We start from the raw sequence: 16120 nt of genomic DNA, 5'->3' as shown, positions 1-16120 counted from the left end.
GTTTTAAACATGCATGAACGAAGGTGAAATTTAGGTGTAGCTTCAAAATTATGTGGTCTGGAAAATGAGCTAAGCAAAAGCATCCCAGCTGGAAACAACTCTCTATAGCACAAGGAAAATGTGGACAGCTTCTCACAGCTCCTGTATAGTAAGCCAGAAACTCCTCAGCAGTCTGCTTGTATAACCTAAGAAAGAATCAACCTCCTATTGCTGTGCACAGGTTTACGTAAAAGTGCACTGTGTATTAGCTGGAGACCAGCTCTGCCAGGAGCAAGGTGAAGGACTTGTAGCAAAACTCACATCTGACCGCTTTTGAATTGCTTTGTATTTTCCCTCTCCCTATGGTGAATCAGCTCTGCTGAGAGGTACATAGCACTCACAGAACCACAGCACTAATTACCCAAAGATTTACACTTCCCCTTAGTGCCAAGTTGCCTCTAACAGGAACAACCTTTGCACTCTGTGTTGTGCAGCAACTGCTCTTCTGGTGACTTCCCTTTGGTTACATTACCAAGGTGGGAAGCTCCTGACTCCTCTCATGACTTCACAGTCTAGCCACAGGTGAAATTCTTCGTTTAATGATTTATTTTAATGCTTCAAAGCAGCTCAATTAATAATAGGTCCTAAAAGCCAACTGGGCCGGCTGTATGATATTACATACTCTACAGAGAGCCAGGAGTCTTAAAGTCTGCAGGCCATTCATAGTGTCCAGCCAGCACCCTCGGTGCAAGGTACTGGTGTCACTTCAGAATTACAGAGCCGATGTCTATGGCCTGCTGAATGCCAGCAATGCTGGTGAAGTCCTGCTGGAACTGGCACATTCAGAGAGGTTCCAGGGCATAAGCAAAATACCCAGTGTTTATGCTGATAGCCCAGGAAGAATGACATGTGGTGTTTGTGTATTTCTAGAACATTTTCCCCGCTACTGATTAGAACTGCTGTTCATTCTGCCATTATTTTGTTTTTGCTCATATCAGAACAGCCTGTTCTCATAAAATTTGAGAGATACTTGGTTTGACCTTCTTGACACAAACGTGCATCACTTCTAGATGATTTCAAATTTTATTTTACAAAAAGGAGAGAAGCAGAACTGACACAGAAATTCCAGGTAGTCAGGTAATGTGGTTGTGCACAAGAAGTATTTTCTGAAACACATAATACCTCTCCCTTTTTAGATTCCAGGATAGTCAAAATTACAAGGGCTGCATAGGCCCATGAAGCTGTTCATCTGTTGGACTATTGGCCTTGTTCAGTGCATTAAGATAATACCTGTCTGCTGTTGTGTGTGATGTCCCTAAGGTCCCACGTGTAAGGGATAACTGTCATTTAGGGTGTTTTATTGCTGGAGCACTCAAGTTTAGAGCTCCCTGCTCTGAAGTTAGTGCAGAAACGCAGGTGTGAGTTGTGTGCACTGCACTCCAACACTGTCATGAAGGGGAGGGTGTTTGCTAGGAGAAATGTGCAGGAAGATGTAGGAAAAGGGTGGAAAGGTAAGGGGGGAGGAAGCAGCTGTGTTACACAACAAAGGAAAACTGAAAGAAAACTGTTTGGAAGGATGTCAGAACAGTTGTTACAGATCAACTCTGCTCATGAGGAGCTGGACTGAAACCCAGAAAATGGTTTTACATAGGCCAATAAACAGCATTCGGGTGGAAACTGGTTTAATGGCTGGCTTTGAGTACAAACTGGGTGAGGACTTCTGTTACAAAACAGTAATGACTAAGAACCACTGTGCATGCCTGACACATCATTTTCAATCAGCTTCTAGTTCTTTCATTTTTCATTCAAATGTTTTTAAACTGCCTCTTGTCACATTTAAGGGAATAGTTGCTGGAAACAAAGGAAGGTTTTCTGGTTTTATGAGTTCAAAAGCTAGTCAGTTATAATTTTTTATGAGACTTATTCTTACTCCCTCTTGGTGCAGCTTGACACCACTCACAGTTCTCTGCTGGAATTCTGAAAAAACAGTTTGCCTAAATGTTTCCTGTGGCAGTGGAAGCTGGGATCCAAATCTCCTCCAACTCTGAATGTGTAGAAATTAGGTCTCTCTCAAGGCTTTTCATCTTCATGGAAAAGTTCTGTACTCTGTATAAAATACTTCAGTAGCCCTTGGGTGCAGAGTAACTCTTCATCAGGTGGTTAACATGCTTTGTTTCTGAATATTATATTCATATTATGTCCCACAGGTCCAACAGGAGGGTTTGAGAGGCTATACCTCATCCTTTCTAATAGGCTTGAGTGGTTGTTAGATCCACTTGAAAAGGTGGTTTGTCTGAGACTTTTGCTCTTGAGTCTGGCTGAGATGGGAGCTGAACCTTCGCAAGGAAGGGTCTGAGCCTGAGCAGTGTGGCAAGGGACAGGAGCTCTGTATCCAACCAAACAAAAGAGTCCTAGTCTGAGTAACTAGGTTGTGATAGCAACCCTGCTTATTCAATAGGATTCACCCTAGGGCTGGCAGATAACATCATGTTTTGTCACCTGTGTTATAATCCGCTCCAGCCTTTTCAGGGAGACACACACAAAAAACCTGCTCTGATCCCAGAGTCAGTGATATACTTACTGTCCATATTCTAGGACTGGTTTACTCCTAGTTATACTCCATTTGTACAAACAGAAGGGTATAAACGTGACATGGAAACTGCATTTACAGGGGAAAATTACCTTGCTAAACTATTTCTTCTTAAAAGACAGTGAGAAAATGGTAGGTAAAATGAATCATCTCATTTCAGAGGTGAACTTCTTGCTTTCATTAACAGAAATGGTTCAGGTGATCAGGCGAGAGACTGATGTATAAATTAGCCCTAGGTTTTGCAGGGGATGGGGAACTACAATAGCCTTAACTCATGCCTACTGAGTTTCTTTGCACATGAATGTGACAGTTTGTCACTCAGTTTACATTGGGTGAAGATGGTCCATTTCTCAGATATGGGAAGGGAGCAGATAACAGCAGCTAACATTATACTTCCAAGGTTCTTGTGAGGCTTTGAGGTGCTTTAAAAGTATCACATGGAAAGGGGTCATTTTAAGTCCAACTTCACTCATACCTTTTTATCACACAGTAAGGTGTTTTAGCTGGCTTTCTGTTCTTCACTTTATCGCAACTTAATGTATTTGGCTTTCTTTAATGTTTTGTCATAGTCTGAAGATCCCAGCTTTATATATTTATTTAGGAGATAATGATGATCTGCCTGTCAGTTTTGTTATCAAGAAACACTGATAAGTGAAGATAGTGGCAATATCACTATTGACTCTAGCTGACAACATAGAGTTTCTGCAGAGCAGAAGTGTATTTTTTAGTTTTGCCTTAATTCCAAATCAAAGCACTTGTACGGGTGTTTATGTTTAGCAGTCACTCTATCAAAATACTTTGCCTGGAATTGTATCATTTATTCTTTTAATAAGTCTCTGAATGTGATTTGTTGTGACATGCAAGAAACACCAAGACAGGAAATTGTAGCTCTGCTCCTGTATCATGCCGCAACCTCCACCGACCTTATTGTTACCTGCCATGTTTAATTTTTTCCCCTGTATGATCTATATGTCTTTTTCAGCAGTGTAGTTTACCCCTGATATTTTTCCCCTTGGCGTGTATGCATTTTATTGCCAAGCGCATTATGTTGCTTTTTTCCAAACCTAATTGTTTTATTTCCTGCTCAAAGTCACAATTTTTTGGGTTTGTGTGTAGATGAGGTTGCATATGGATCACCTCTTGAGATACAATGGCTTTTCTGGCTTCCTTCTTTGAATGTAAACCAGGGTCAAAAAAGGACCAGCAAGAGCTCAGACCGTGTCCATGGGACCAGGAACATGGCTGCAGGGCACACTGGGTCCCAGGAACTGGGAGTACTCCCGGGCTACCTGGGTGTATGTAATCTTTGAGTTCCTTTATGCTGTTCCAGAAGCTAGCATATGCAGTTTTCACAAGTGTGCTGACTCCTCCTTTTTCCATATCAGTAATTAAATTAAATAACACAGGTTGCTCAGGTGCTATATTCCCATGCCCCATAGGTTGAAAATTCTCCTTAAGAATCAAATATTTATTTAACAAAACAGTTACAGATACGGTATTTTGTTCAGGTTCTTGAATTGCCCCACCTCCTTAGTATCCGATATCATTTGGCCTCTCTGCAGATGGCTTTATTAGACAATCTCAACAATGACTGATGGAGGTAATTAGCTGAACATCCCACTGAACAGCAACAATAATTCTTCCTGTTCAGGCTTCCTGTGCTGTTTTTCCTGTTTTGTGAATGTGGATCTTGAAGTATCAATTCATCACCTTCCACAGGCTGAATTACTTTCTCTTAAAAACCATAAAACAAGCTAAAAATGAAAACCAACCACAACTATGGGCTGTACCAGATTGAAATCTACTTTATATAAGAAGTAACTGCCATCTTTGATTTTGAGTCAGTTTCAACCCAGGCACAAGTCTGGAACCAGAGTACCTGTAGGACTGCATCCTGTTGATGCTGTTACATGTGCTGAAGCACAGCCAATCTAAACGACATTTCTTAGAATGCTCTCCAAGTATTTGCTATTGCTTGTTAATTCAGTGTTACTTAAAGCCAATCACTGAACAGCACACAGCCTGCAAAGCTTAAGAGCCAGTCAGATCCAGAAAGGATCTCGTTTTAACTTAGAGAAGCTGTCATTCCCACCACAAAGGTGTCTGCTGCAACTCATAAAACCAAGAGTGAATATGGGACACTGAGAGCAAATACAAAATGAAGAGGTAGGGTGCAAGGCAACTAGATAACATAAGTGGATGCCTCTTTGTTGCTACAAGAGTCAATGGCTTTCAGAGCCAGAGCCTTGTTTTCAGAAAATTATGTTTTTGATCTAGTCCTGATTTAAACTTACGCATAGCATGCATAGTTATTCAGCGCTCTACAAGCATAGTATGGCAGTAAAACCATTAATAGAAAAGGTAAAGAAATGTAATGTGTTGGCCACTAAGTCGGATGATATAATGGATTGAATGGAAGACCTCCAGGTCTGAAAATGAACTCAGCTTGGGCTGAAGGGACAGATGAGTTTTACTGTAACATTTGAGGCCACAGATATGATGCTGCTCCTTAGTTCCTGGTGACTTAAAGAGGTGACTCAAAACATTCTGGGGGAAGCTTACTTCACATAGAACATTCTGCAGGTCTGTACATCATCGGTTTGGTCATCTGTGTCTTCTAGATCTCCACAGAGGCTGTAAGATGAAGATGTTCCTGATATCAGATTGCTGTGAAGAAGTAGAATCTTTTAAAATTTCTTCTTCTTTTCCCCATATTCTCCCCCATTTCCTTCCATAACCCAGAGGTGGTAAAAATGCTCACTTACTCCCTATAGTCCTTTGCTTTTCATTTAACTGTTCCTGTCAGGCTGTGGAACACAACGGGTCATGTTAGCAGAGAAAAAAAACAAGGCAGGGACCTCCTTACATCACAATTTTACAATAGATTAAAAAGAAAGCTCTGTTTTTGAAGTGGCTGCTTCCAGCTTCCTTTTACATAGCTATGATGTAATTGACTTACCTACTTATCCCTCCTTTATTCACAGTAACCACGTCTTTATAATGAAAGTATGTGGACTGTGTATTTTGTGTATGAATTTAAATATAGAACTGTGATTTCATCTTTCTGTTGTCCCAACCAGGCAGTTTGTTACACATGCACAAATTAAAATGGCTTGTTCTACTGCATTCATATAACTAAATTCTCTAGTTTGTTACCATTCCTTTGTCATCCTGTAGTTGAACAGATTGTACAGTAATTGAAGCAATTGTTAAAATGTATGGCATTAAACCCCAGAAATCTTCTGTGAGAGCAGAGAACAAAAAATCAAATCAAGATGAATAGTTCTAGGACTGTGTTAGCTGAAATGAATCTAATCTAAGAAAATACCAGAGTTAAAGCCAGCAAGGTTTCCTAAAACATGTTCAAAGGATTTGGATAGAAGTGCTTTCAAACAAAATTAATATGGAGCTGATTACCATATACCCTAGGAGCACATATCTCTGTTAAATATAAATTAAAAAAAACAATAAATGTGCCACTATGAGGCTTTAAATTGCATCTGTTTTCAGACCTACTTTTGTCAAATGCAAGGCAAGGCACTTCATTAGAAGCCTTCTTTTGTCATTGTGTTTATTTTCCAGCCATCAAAATGTGTGTCTAGACTCTACAGTGCTGCATGTCTATAAATACTTGAGACAGACAGATGCCAACATGGACAGACACACAGATTACATAGATAAAAGGCTTCTTGAAATAATAGCCCCACTTTCCGGTGGGCATGAGAGAACTGTCTGTTTTCAGTTTCATACCAACAGCTGGTAGGGACTGATGAATCATATGTCTAAAATACTTAGCAAGAATTCCATGGGTTTTACTAAAACCTGTGATTGAGGCTGCTGTGGCTATAAGGAATAGAAGAATAAACTGGTTTCCAGGGAGGTTTGAGGGGGAAGTGGAAGTGGCAGAAGGAGCACTAGGCTCAGACCAAATCTTCAGGACCGACTGAAAGGAGAACTGGAACTGACTGTAGAGACACATCCAGGATCGTATCTTCCTTGACTTGAAAGAAGTCTAAACTCAAAGACCTAGAGAATGGCATCTTCTGCAGAGCAGAACTGAGCAGGAAACCAAGGAATTGGGAATCAGAGGGGACTGCAGTTGTGGAGCTGAGGTTCCTAGGCTCAGGAACAGTGTGCACTGTCCAAGGAATTTTGAAGGCAGTCTGGTGGCAACTGCATGGTGCTTGGGGTGGGAACAGCAGTTAAAGTAATTGACAAAAAATTTCTATATCTCTTCCTTCCTCATTGTCCACAGCATGTAGTTAACTCCACATCCTATTCAAGCTGAATGGAGAAACAGAATGGATGAAAGGAGTTGCAGCTGAAGTGGGTGGCTTTTGCAGCAAAGGAAAGCAATGTTTATTACAGCCGGTAATCCTTTTACCATGAGCTTACAGAAACTAAGAACCTAGTGTCTGAGCAGCCCCTGCTTCTACCTGAGCACACAGCAGCTCATGGGAAATCCTTCGTTACATGTCCTTCACTGAGTAACAACACTTGCTTCTTTTCAGAATCTTCTCTGAATTATGCATCTACTGGCACTCATTACACATTCATAGCTCTGCTGTAACCCAGAGGACTTGCTTATTATGTATCCTAGTTATTAATTTGAGCCATCTAGCACATCATTACAAGGTAACAAATAACTATGGATGGAACTGGGACTCATGAGGCAAGAAACCAACCCAAACCAGTTATGAGTGGAGTCTGTGGCTGGGTAACACCTAAAAAATGAAAAATGTCTACAAATATTGGTGTTTTTTAAACTCAGTCTGATTTTTTTTTAGCATTTCATCATTTCCTCTGGGAGTAGGTGCAAAGCTCCAGCCACTAGAAAGGTACATGGTCAAATGTACAAACTAATTCATGAGGCCATGTTGTTATATCCTGTAAATGGCTATTTGAAATTAATTTTTTTTTCAAAGGTTGATGGATAAATTGCTCTCTACTTTTACAGATTGTTCTGGCAAATAGACAGTAACCAAAAGCATAAAGCATAATTCAGTTATGAAACATTGTATTTTTGTCCAGTAAAAAATTGTAGGCTTCTCCATCTATGATTTGCTATGGGTGAAATACACTCACTAACTCCAAGGAATTGATTTAGTGCTGAAGAGAGCTAGAGGAAAGCCTGGAGAACAAAAGCTTGGCAGGAACTGTGGAAAAAGCATTTAAGAGTGAATGCTCAGTTCTAAGGGGAACAGTTAACATTTTAACAGACTTAGTATGCCACGCAGATGGCAGCACTTTCTTCATCCCCTGCAAGACCAAACAGCAGCCAGTTGTTCTCTTTAATAAGGTCTACACTCCTTGCATATTTAAGTTCAGTTTGGCTTAGTTTAACTGAGGAATGGATTGTTTCTACATAAAGTGACAATGTGGAATATTTTGATACAGAAGAGTAAAGAAGATGTGGGAACAATATGGATTTTTATTTTCTGCCCCAGTTTTCCCAGCAGTACCCCTAAAGTTGCAGTGCATGTCTCATTGCTAGAGGAGGGCTGAACATGCCTTATAATGAGAATTCATTACCTCTTGGACAGAAGCAAGAGCTGAAATGATATTTGGCACTCCCTTTTGAAGGAGGACTTGTCACCTCAAGGGGTCAGAGATGACTAAAGACAAATTTCGAAGATAGCTTAAAACTGACTCATATGTTCAGTTTTTGGTCGGAGCCTTGTTCTAAAGTACATAGCATGGCAGACAGGGGGTGCATTCTCTGAAACTTTTCAAGACTGGTACATATTAAGGAAGCATCTTTGTGAAACCTAAAATAACAATGCCCATGATGAAAGCAAAGGGGAATGCAAGTTCCCAAAAAACCAGTCTGGGTAGTTCCAGAAATTAATCTGTTTGGATTATGTAATAATTACATAAGTATGCTGGGACACTCCAACTGTTAGTAAAAGGCATAGATATGACTGGTTTATTGTAGTTTGGTTTGGTTTATTTATCGTTTTTTATCTAGCTGGACTATATCAGTCATTGATCTTTTCTTGATTAAACTCAGCATTTGGTTCAGATCTGAAAATTGTCAGGGTTCAAAGCTGTTAAGACCCAGGAGTATGATTTCAGTCTGTTAGGTTCATAGCTACTAGTCAGAAACTTGGCTGTTGACAAACATTACTAATAAATAAATAAATAAATAGATAGATTAATTAATTAATTAATTAATAGGTATATTTCAAGCCAGGACTCTATTTCAGGCTTGTGTCAAGCAGCAATTCTAACTACATTTCTCTTTTTTTTCTTCTTTGTAGAACCAAGGTGCTGATCTTGAAATCTTCACGCAGAATTGTGAAAGACTAACTATGGAGCCTGAAATAGAAAAGGAAAGCAACTTCATGATTTATGAGAGTGCAGGAATCATCTATCCAGCTTCAGAAATGCTCTGTACTGAAAAGACATTACAAGCAAAGAGTGCAAATTTACAGACCTGTTCTCAACACCATGCTTGTTGTGATAAGAAATTAAGTTGTCACCAGCAAGTCTTCAGTGAACAAAGAATTAATATTATTAGTAATGGCAACAAATCAAAGAATGACATTTCACCTTTGCCATTATGGGATACAGACTCTGTTCCTGATAAACAAGAATGTTTATGTGCTGTTCTTTTTTCTGCAAAGCTATGTGATGAGCCAAGGAAGGGAGACCAAAAGTGTAATTTTGACTCGCACAGTAGCAACGACACAGATCTCCTCTGCAGTCTGTCATGTGATGAATCTCTGTATGAAGCTAATCCCAAGCCAGTTGTGGAATCTGGAGAACCTGGGTGCAGAGAAGATGATGATATGTCTGCAGTGCATGACAAGCTGTGGAAGCTTCTTCATGAAGAAGAGTCAGATTATCAAATCCCATTTGAAAACCGGGGCATCACAAGTTTAGAAATTAGGCCAACAGATAACAAAGTCACAGAACTGGACTTTGTACAGGAGACTGGTTCTGATCACCCTTTGCCAATAAATTTTATATTAGAGGAGGAACCTATTACGCAACCAGCTAGTAGACAAAGAACAGAGAAAGAAGGGTGCAATGTTTCTAATATCTTACTTAAAACAGATGAAGCATGTAACAGTGCATCCATAGGAAACATTTGTCTTGCACAAGTGGTAGAAACAGATGGTATATGTCTAGATTCTAGCACTGGAAATAAAATGGAAACACCATCCATTTGTGTTTCAGCAAATAGTATCATAAATACAGAGGAGTGCTTGGAGCAGAAGCCAAATCAAACATTAACTGACAGTAATGGATCCATTCAAATGACTGTTGCTTGGGAAGGAAAGCTTACCATTAATAATGCTTCCCGAATTTGTGATGCAGATTCTCTTCAAAGATTAAAAAAAGTTCAGAGTGGTAATTTAGCATGTGAAAAAGAAAACCCATCTTACATGTCAGAGAAGTCGTGTGGGACAATTGGACAATTGCTTCATACTGAGCACAATACATCCTTGATAAATGAGTCTGTAACGGGTAAAGGGTGTCATTTTAGAGACTGTTATCCAGCAAGAAAAGCATTGGCTTATTTCCCTGAAAAGAAAGACATTTTCCCCATTGAAAATACCGGTCAGTTTACACATGGAGAACACTCTTCTGTTAACACCATATGTAAAAATTATGAAAAGAATTTACAAGAAAAAGATCACTCAGACTTGGATGTGCAAAATGACACTAATTCTGACAGCTATCATCTTTCAAAAAATAAGGACTGTCAAGATTTTCAAGTTGTTTCTAATGCACAGAAATATGGTTATGTAATGCAATTGCCCACTTTCATTAAGACTCCTGAAACCATAACACGTAAAAATCTACTCCAAAATATAGACCAGCTGACAGAAATAGAAAAACAAGAACTGGCATTCACTCCCTCCTCTGGGGATCCATTTTTAAGAGATTTTTATGTAGAAGTGCCCAGATACGAACCTTGTCAAACAGGAGAACAGAGAGAGATTTGCATGGGTGATGAACAAAGGGCTGGAACTTCCTGTGACTCAGGAGTTAGTCATGTTTCAGAGAGTCAGGCTGCACTTTCCCCTAATAATACATCAGAACAAGGTGTATTTTTTGTTGACAGCACCTTCAAGTCTGATGAAGAGTTAAAAACAGATTCTTCAAAAAATCAGGCATATGCATCTGGAAGTGTAACATCAGTTAGTACCCCGCTGCCTAGAAAGACTCAAAAAGAGTATCACAGCATAGCGAATGAAGATTATAGAGATACCAGTGATCAGTTAGATATCCAACAAGGGACTGTAAAAGAAACATTACCATTCTTCACACCTGTAAGCCAGTCAGAGAGCCATCTTACCAGTATATCAGCAATGGGATGTCTTGGCATAGGAAGTCAGGTAAAAACTGAATCCACACAAACTGCTGTCAAAGTAGATGAAAATTTGAGTAGGCTGGAAACTTTCTGCAAAGCATTGAAGGATCAGCTCCATAGAGTACCTGAAGAAAACAAGAAGGAAGCAGTCTTGTGTGAAAATAAAAAAGAGATTCAAAGAGCTATTGGATATAACCCAGATGAAGGTCCTTTGCACAATTTAGCTAGCTCTAAGGCTCAAAGACAGTTTATGAAAATTAGCACTAAGCAGTCCTGTCCTGACTTGATCTCTTCCAGCAAGTTAACTGAGGTTGATAATTCAATTAAGTCTATGGAGTATGATAAAGAAGTCATGACATCAGAGAGTGTAGTAACTGGTTTAGTTAATTTGCCACCAGGTGATTCAGGGAACAACCAGTATTTTCAAGAACAACCATCATGCAGCAGAACTCAGCCATTCTCCTTAGTGTCAACCCCATATGATCCGTTCCCAGTCAATGAGGAAAGGCTAAGAAATCAGGAAGGGTCAAAATCCTACCAGACATCACCAACTGTTGCTGAGACTGAGCCCATCAGACATAAACAAGACAAAGCAAAGAGTGGACCTTCATCTGCTGGAGCTAAGAAGAAATTGCCACCAGCAACGCTGTCAAAAAAACCTCGACTGGAGGAGAGGGGAAATGTCAACAAGGATCCTAGCTGTGTTGAGAAGTCTTTGAAGAGTGAGGCAGGCATGATTCATAAAGAAGATAGAAAAGAGCAAAGGAAAATAATTTTGAAAAAGGATAGCAAAGGTAAGACAAAACTGATTTTCATTTCTGTCCTTTCCTATCCTTCTGGCTACACTACAAAATTCAAATTCGTTAAACACACTGCAAGCCTACTTTTGTCTAAATTGTGTCAGCTAAAGGTGTCCTGCTCTCACGGATTTTAATTTCTAGTTCTGTGAACTTAGTAACTACTGCTGTGCTCATGCCACAGAGCTGAACCCTCTCTAACATCCTTTTCCTAGCTGGAAAATATATTAAATTTATGAACTTTTTAACCTGTTTGAAATAGTTACTTCTTTATTGGTCTTTTCAAGTAACTTTTCAGGGATGTATAGCATAATGGAACCACATAACTACACACAATACAGCAACTGCAAGCTCAGTACTTGTATTTTATTACATTCCCACAAGGCTGTGTTCCCAGTTATGCTTCTGCACTGTGGCTCCCAAATGCAATTACCCTCTCTTGGTTACCAAATGCTTTTATTACTTGCAAAGTATTACTGGTTTTAGTAGGGTACTACTGATAAACATTATGTTTTGCAGTCCTATCTGATGACTGATTCTGCATTCCTTTTCACCATTGTTGGTTATAAATGACACTGATGAAATTAACAATATTAAACTGACACAGAAAACATAATTGAAATGAGAATCAGGTTACTTGTCAGAGTCTCTAGGCGGTTGCTAACAGGTACAACAAAATGCAGACAGGAGTAGCAATAGCGTAACAGCTAGACAGATGAGGTATTGGTGGTTTCTATGGATACTTTGCAAGGACCAAGATCTTATTTTTATGTTTTGACACTATGTTTCATGTTCGCATCATAAAATATTTTAATAGATCAGAGCAAGACTGAGCAGTGACTAAAGGTAAGCTACACAATTATGAAGTTCTTCAGAGATTCAAATTACAGTGCAGTCTGGTGAGAGTTCTACTTTTCCAATCACATTTAAAAAACCCCCAAACTTTTCTTTGTTCAAAGATGTGTCCTTTGCCAGAGAACCAAATGTGTGGGAGGAGAGACACATTCCTTCAAAGCAGAGCAAGCAAACTGCAATTACTGAGAAATGCCTGATCTTTTTCCATATACCTGAGGCTATGTTTTAAACAGTCAGGCTTGCATCAGATAAGACTGAATTTTCTTAACCTCCTTCTTGATCTGCTTCAGTCTAGACTGAAATGAATGTGTGTTTGTTCAGAGAACAAACAGAATTGTGTGGACATTTGCCCAGCATTATGAGAAGGTTGGTATGGTTAGTCTGATATACTCAGTGTTCTCTTTTGTATTATTTTCAGCTGCAGGAGGAACAACTTTGTGGTTACAGCAGGGAATATGGAGCCATTAGTTCTATTTACAGTTCTGTCACATACTGTCTGCTTCATTTTAGCCCTGATTCAGCAAGATTCTTAGGCCTAAGGACTTAAGTGACTACAAGTTAAACATAGCAGTGAATTCCAGGTGCCTGACCCTTCGAGCTGGATCCAGCATTCCTTTGGCATTAGATGGGGAAACTTAGACTGCAGGAATGGGATCCACAAAGGACATGTGTCAGGCCAGTTCATTCAGAGTGCAGCAGCTCAGAATTAACACAGTAGGAACATAACATCTTGCATTTACATCCCTTATATCTAGCAGGGATGTCTCACTTGAGTTGCAGGGATGTGTCACGATCCCAAAACCTTTCCCTAAGTATATGTTCCCTTTCTTTCCAAGTACCCTCCACCCTTCTGCTCATGCCATGCCCATGTGCAAAGACACTGGAGAGTTCTGTGAACCAGTAAAGAAGTCTTAGCAGAGAACCAAGTCATCAGGGCCTTCCCCAAGCTGGGCAGAGTGCTCTCTCTCTGTAACCTGAGTGATTCTTGGATTTGTTCTGCACGACGGTCAATGTTTAGCAAAAGAACTGTGCCCTATGGCTGGAAAGGTAGGGACTTTCTTTAGAGGTGGGAAATTAATCCTTGTGAAACTGAAGAGGGATGCAAAGACCACTGACATTACCAAATGCAAATACCTAACCACAACGTTAATATCTAACCAGCTGTGTTTTAAAGGAAATGGTGCCATCACTGTATCTTGCAGTGTCTCATCCTGACAGTGTGTGTTAGGTATGTTCTGAGAACACCTTGGAGACTGAGCATCTCCTGGGACTTAAAGTGTTTTCTCTCAAAGGCTGTGATCATTTAAAAAAATCTACTAGTTACAAGTATCGGTTAATATGGATTCTCATTATGTAACCATATGGTATGCTCTACATTCGTGGTGGTTTTTTTTACTAATAAAACCGCCTGGACCTTTAGTCACAGAGAATGTGTATTGGTTAAGAAATTATTTTATGTTGATGCCTTTTCAGGCTAGAACTTCCCTTGGGTCCTATTCCATAAATTCAAAATGTCTTTGCATTGAAAACATTGCCCTTGAGTGTGTGGGGCACTGAATCAGTCTTCTCAAACCTCTGTATTTTAAAGCCTTGGCTTCTGCACCAGAAGAAATCATAATTATTTACCAGTGTTGTCAGATTCATATTCTTAACAGCTGAAAATCAGTCTGGGATTCCTTTAAAATGCCAAAACCATTATTATTATCTTCTAATCCTAAACTGTGGCTCTTCTCTTTCAAGCTCCCAAGCTGCTGAAGAAAATCCAAGCAGAGTTGTTCCCTGACTGCTCTGGAAATATTAAGCTATGCTGTCAATTTGGTGACATTCATGGTGACTCCACCATTACATGGACTAAAGATTCCAAGTTACTAGCTCGACTGCAGAGAAGGTAAGTGACTGTTTCTGAAGGACTGGTAATTTCTGAATAGCTTTGGGGAAAATATGCCAGTGATTCACTTTTGTGTTTGTTAAGAGGATTAGTATGATAGGTGCAAAAATTAAGTTTAACAGCGTAATTAAGTAGCTTATTTTCACACAGTGCATTAATGTTGGTCATAGTTTGCATTCTATCACCAGTAATTCCTCTCGGCCTGATCATAACCAGACTCATCCAACTTTCAAGTACTATAAAATATCAAATAAAATTTGAACCTCAGCACCCAGCTAAACAACATAAATGCACTTGGTTAATATTTGGGAGGCTCTGTCCTTGTGTGGTGCAAGTGAATTGCTGAAAGAACTAACGTGCAATGTAGAGCTTGATGTGATTATTCTGCAGTATCAATAGAAACTGGGGGATGAATAGATTGAGAGCAGCCCTGCAGAGAAGGACTTGTGATACCGATGGGCAAAAAAATGGGATGTGAGCTGGCAATGTGCACTTGAAGCCCAGAAAGCCAATTGTATCCTGGACTGCATCAGAAGAAGCGTGACCAGTAGGTCAAGGGAAATTCTCCTCCTTTGCTCTTGTGAGACCCTACCTGGAGCACTTAATTTGATTCTGAGGTCCCCAGTACAAGAAAGACATGGACCTATTAGAGCAGAGGAGATCACAAGAGTGATCCAAGGGCTGGAACACCTCACCAGTGAAGAAAGGCTGGGAAAGTTGGGGTTGTTCAGCCTGGAGAAGAGAAGGCTCCAGGGAGACCTTATAGTGGCCTTTTCAGTACATAAAGGGGGCTTATAAGAAAGCTGGAGAGAGAGTTTATACCAGGACCTGTAGTGATAGGACAAGGGACAAAAGAGGGCAGGAATGAAGTTACAGAAGAAATGTTTTACAATGAGGATGGTGAGACTGGCACAGGCTGCCCAGAGAAGCTGTGGGTGCCCCATTCCCAGCAGTGTTCAAGGCCAGGTTGGATGAGTCTTGGAGCAACCTGGTCTCATGGAAGGTGTTGGACTTGATGACCTTTGAAGGTCCCTTCCAGCCCAAAACATTTATGATTCTACTTTGAACTTCATATTTGTATCAAATGGAACTTGAAGCTGATTGGTTTCAACAACGGGAGTTGTATTTAAGGAAGAATGATCTCTCCCCTTAACCCAGGCAATTAACCTGACTCTGAGTGACCAGAGGCAGTGCAATGAGATGGGTGGAGATGAGTTATTTTCTTCTGTAGCAGTAGTGACATTCTTATCACATAGCTCTTAAAATCTGTTTATAATGTTTCAAAAATACATTTGAAACATTATAAACAGATAGCACTGTTTCCATGTGGTTTTATTGCTTCCAGAGCCAGCTTGGGTCTGCAAGGACTGTAACTGCATTCACATATCATTGCGCCCCTGTTAATAATGTCTGCCTTTGATCCATTTGTGGATTTGCATACACAGACATCAAAGAACAAATATCTAGCTTGAAAAAAAGCAAAGGAACAGAGAAAGCTGAGTGAGGAGTCAATACTGAGGAACAGCATGCAACATTTTGGGCTTTTGTATGTTCATACTTTATATAATTTGGCCGTGATATTGCTAGAAATGTTAGAATGCCTTTTGGTGTGATTTGATTATTTTTTACTCTGATTGAGGTACTTTTCTCTCAGAATGTCATGGATCATCTATTGTGAAACACATAAT

General features: G+C 39.8%; 1 protein-coding gene across 1 annotated transcript in view; it reads left to right on the top strand.

Moving 5' to 3' along the window:
• The window catches only part of ALPK2 (alpha kinase 2), a 35485-nt gene that overhangs the window by 2793 nt on the left and 16572 nt on the right, over nt 1-16120 (top strand). Inside the window, exons 2-3 of the mRNA XM_040580961.1 lie at nt 8830-11686; nt 14285-14432. Coding sequence (XP_040436895.1) covers nt 8830-11686; nt 14285-14432 — 3005 coding nt within the window. The remainder of the gene's footprint in view (nt 1-8829; nt 11687-14284; nt 14433-16120) is intronic.

The sequence above is a fragment of the Falco naumanni genome, chromosome Z, assembly GCF_017639655.2.
Source record: "Falco naumanni isolate bFalNau1 chromosome Z, bFalNau1.pat, whole genome shotgun sequence".
Classification (NCBI taxonomy): Eukaryota; Metazoa; Chordata; class Aves; order Falconiformes; family Falconidae; genus Falco; species Falco naumanni.
This window is presented reverse-complemented; position numbering and strand designations above follow the sequence as displayed.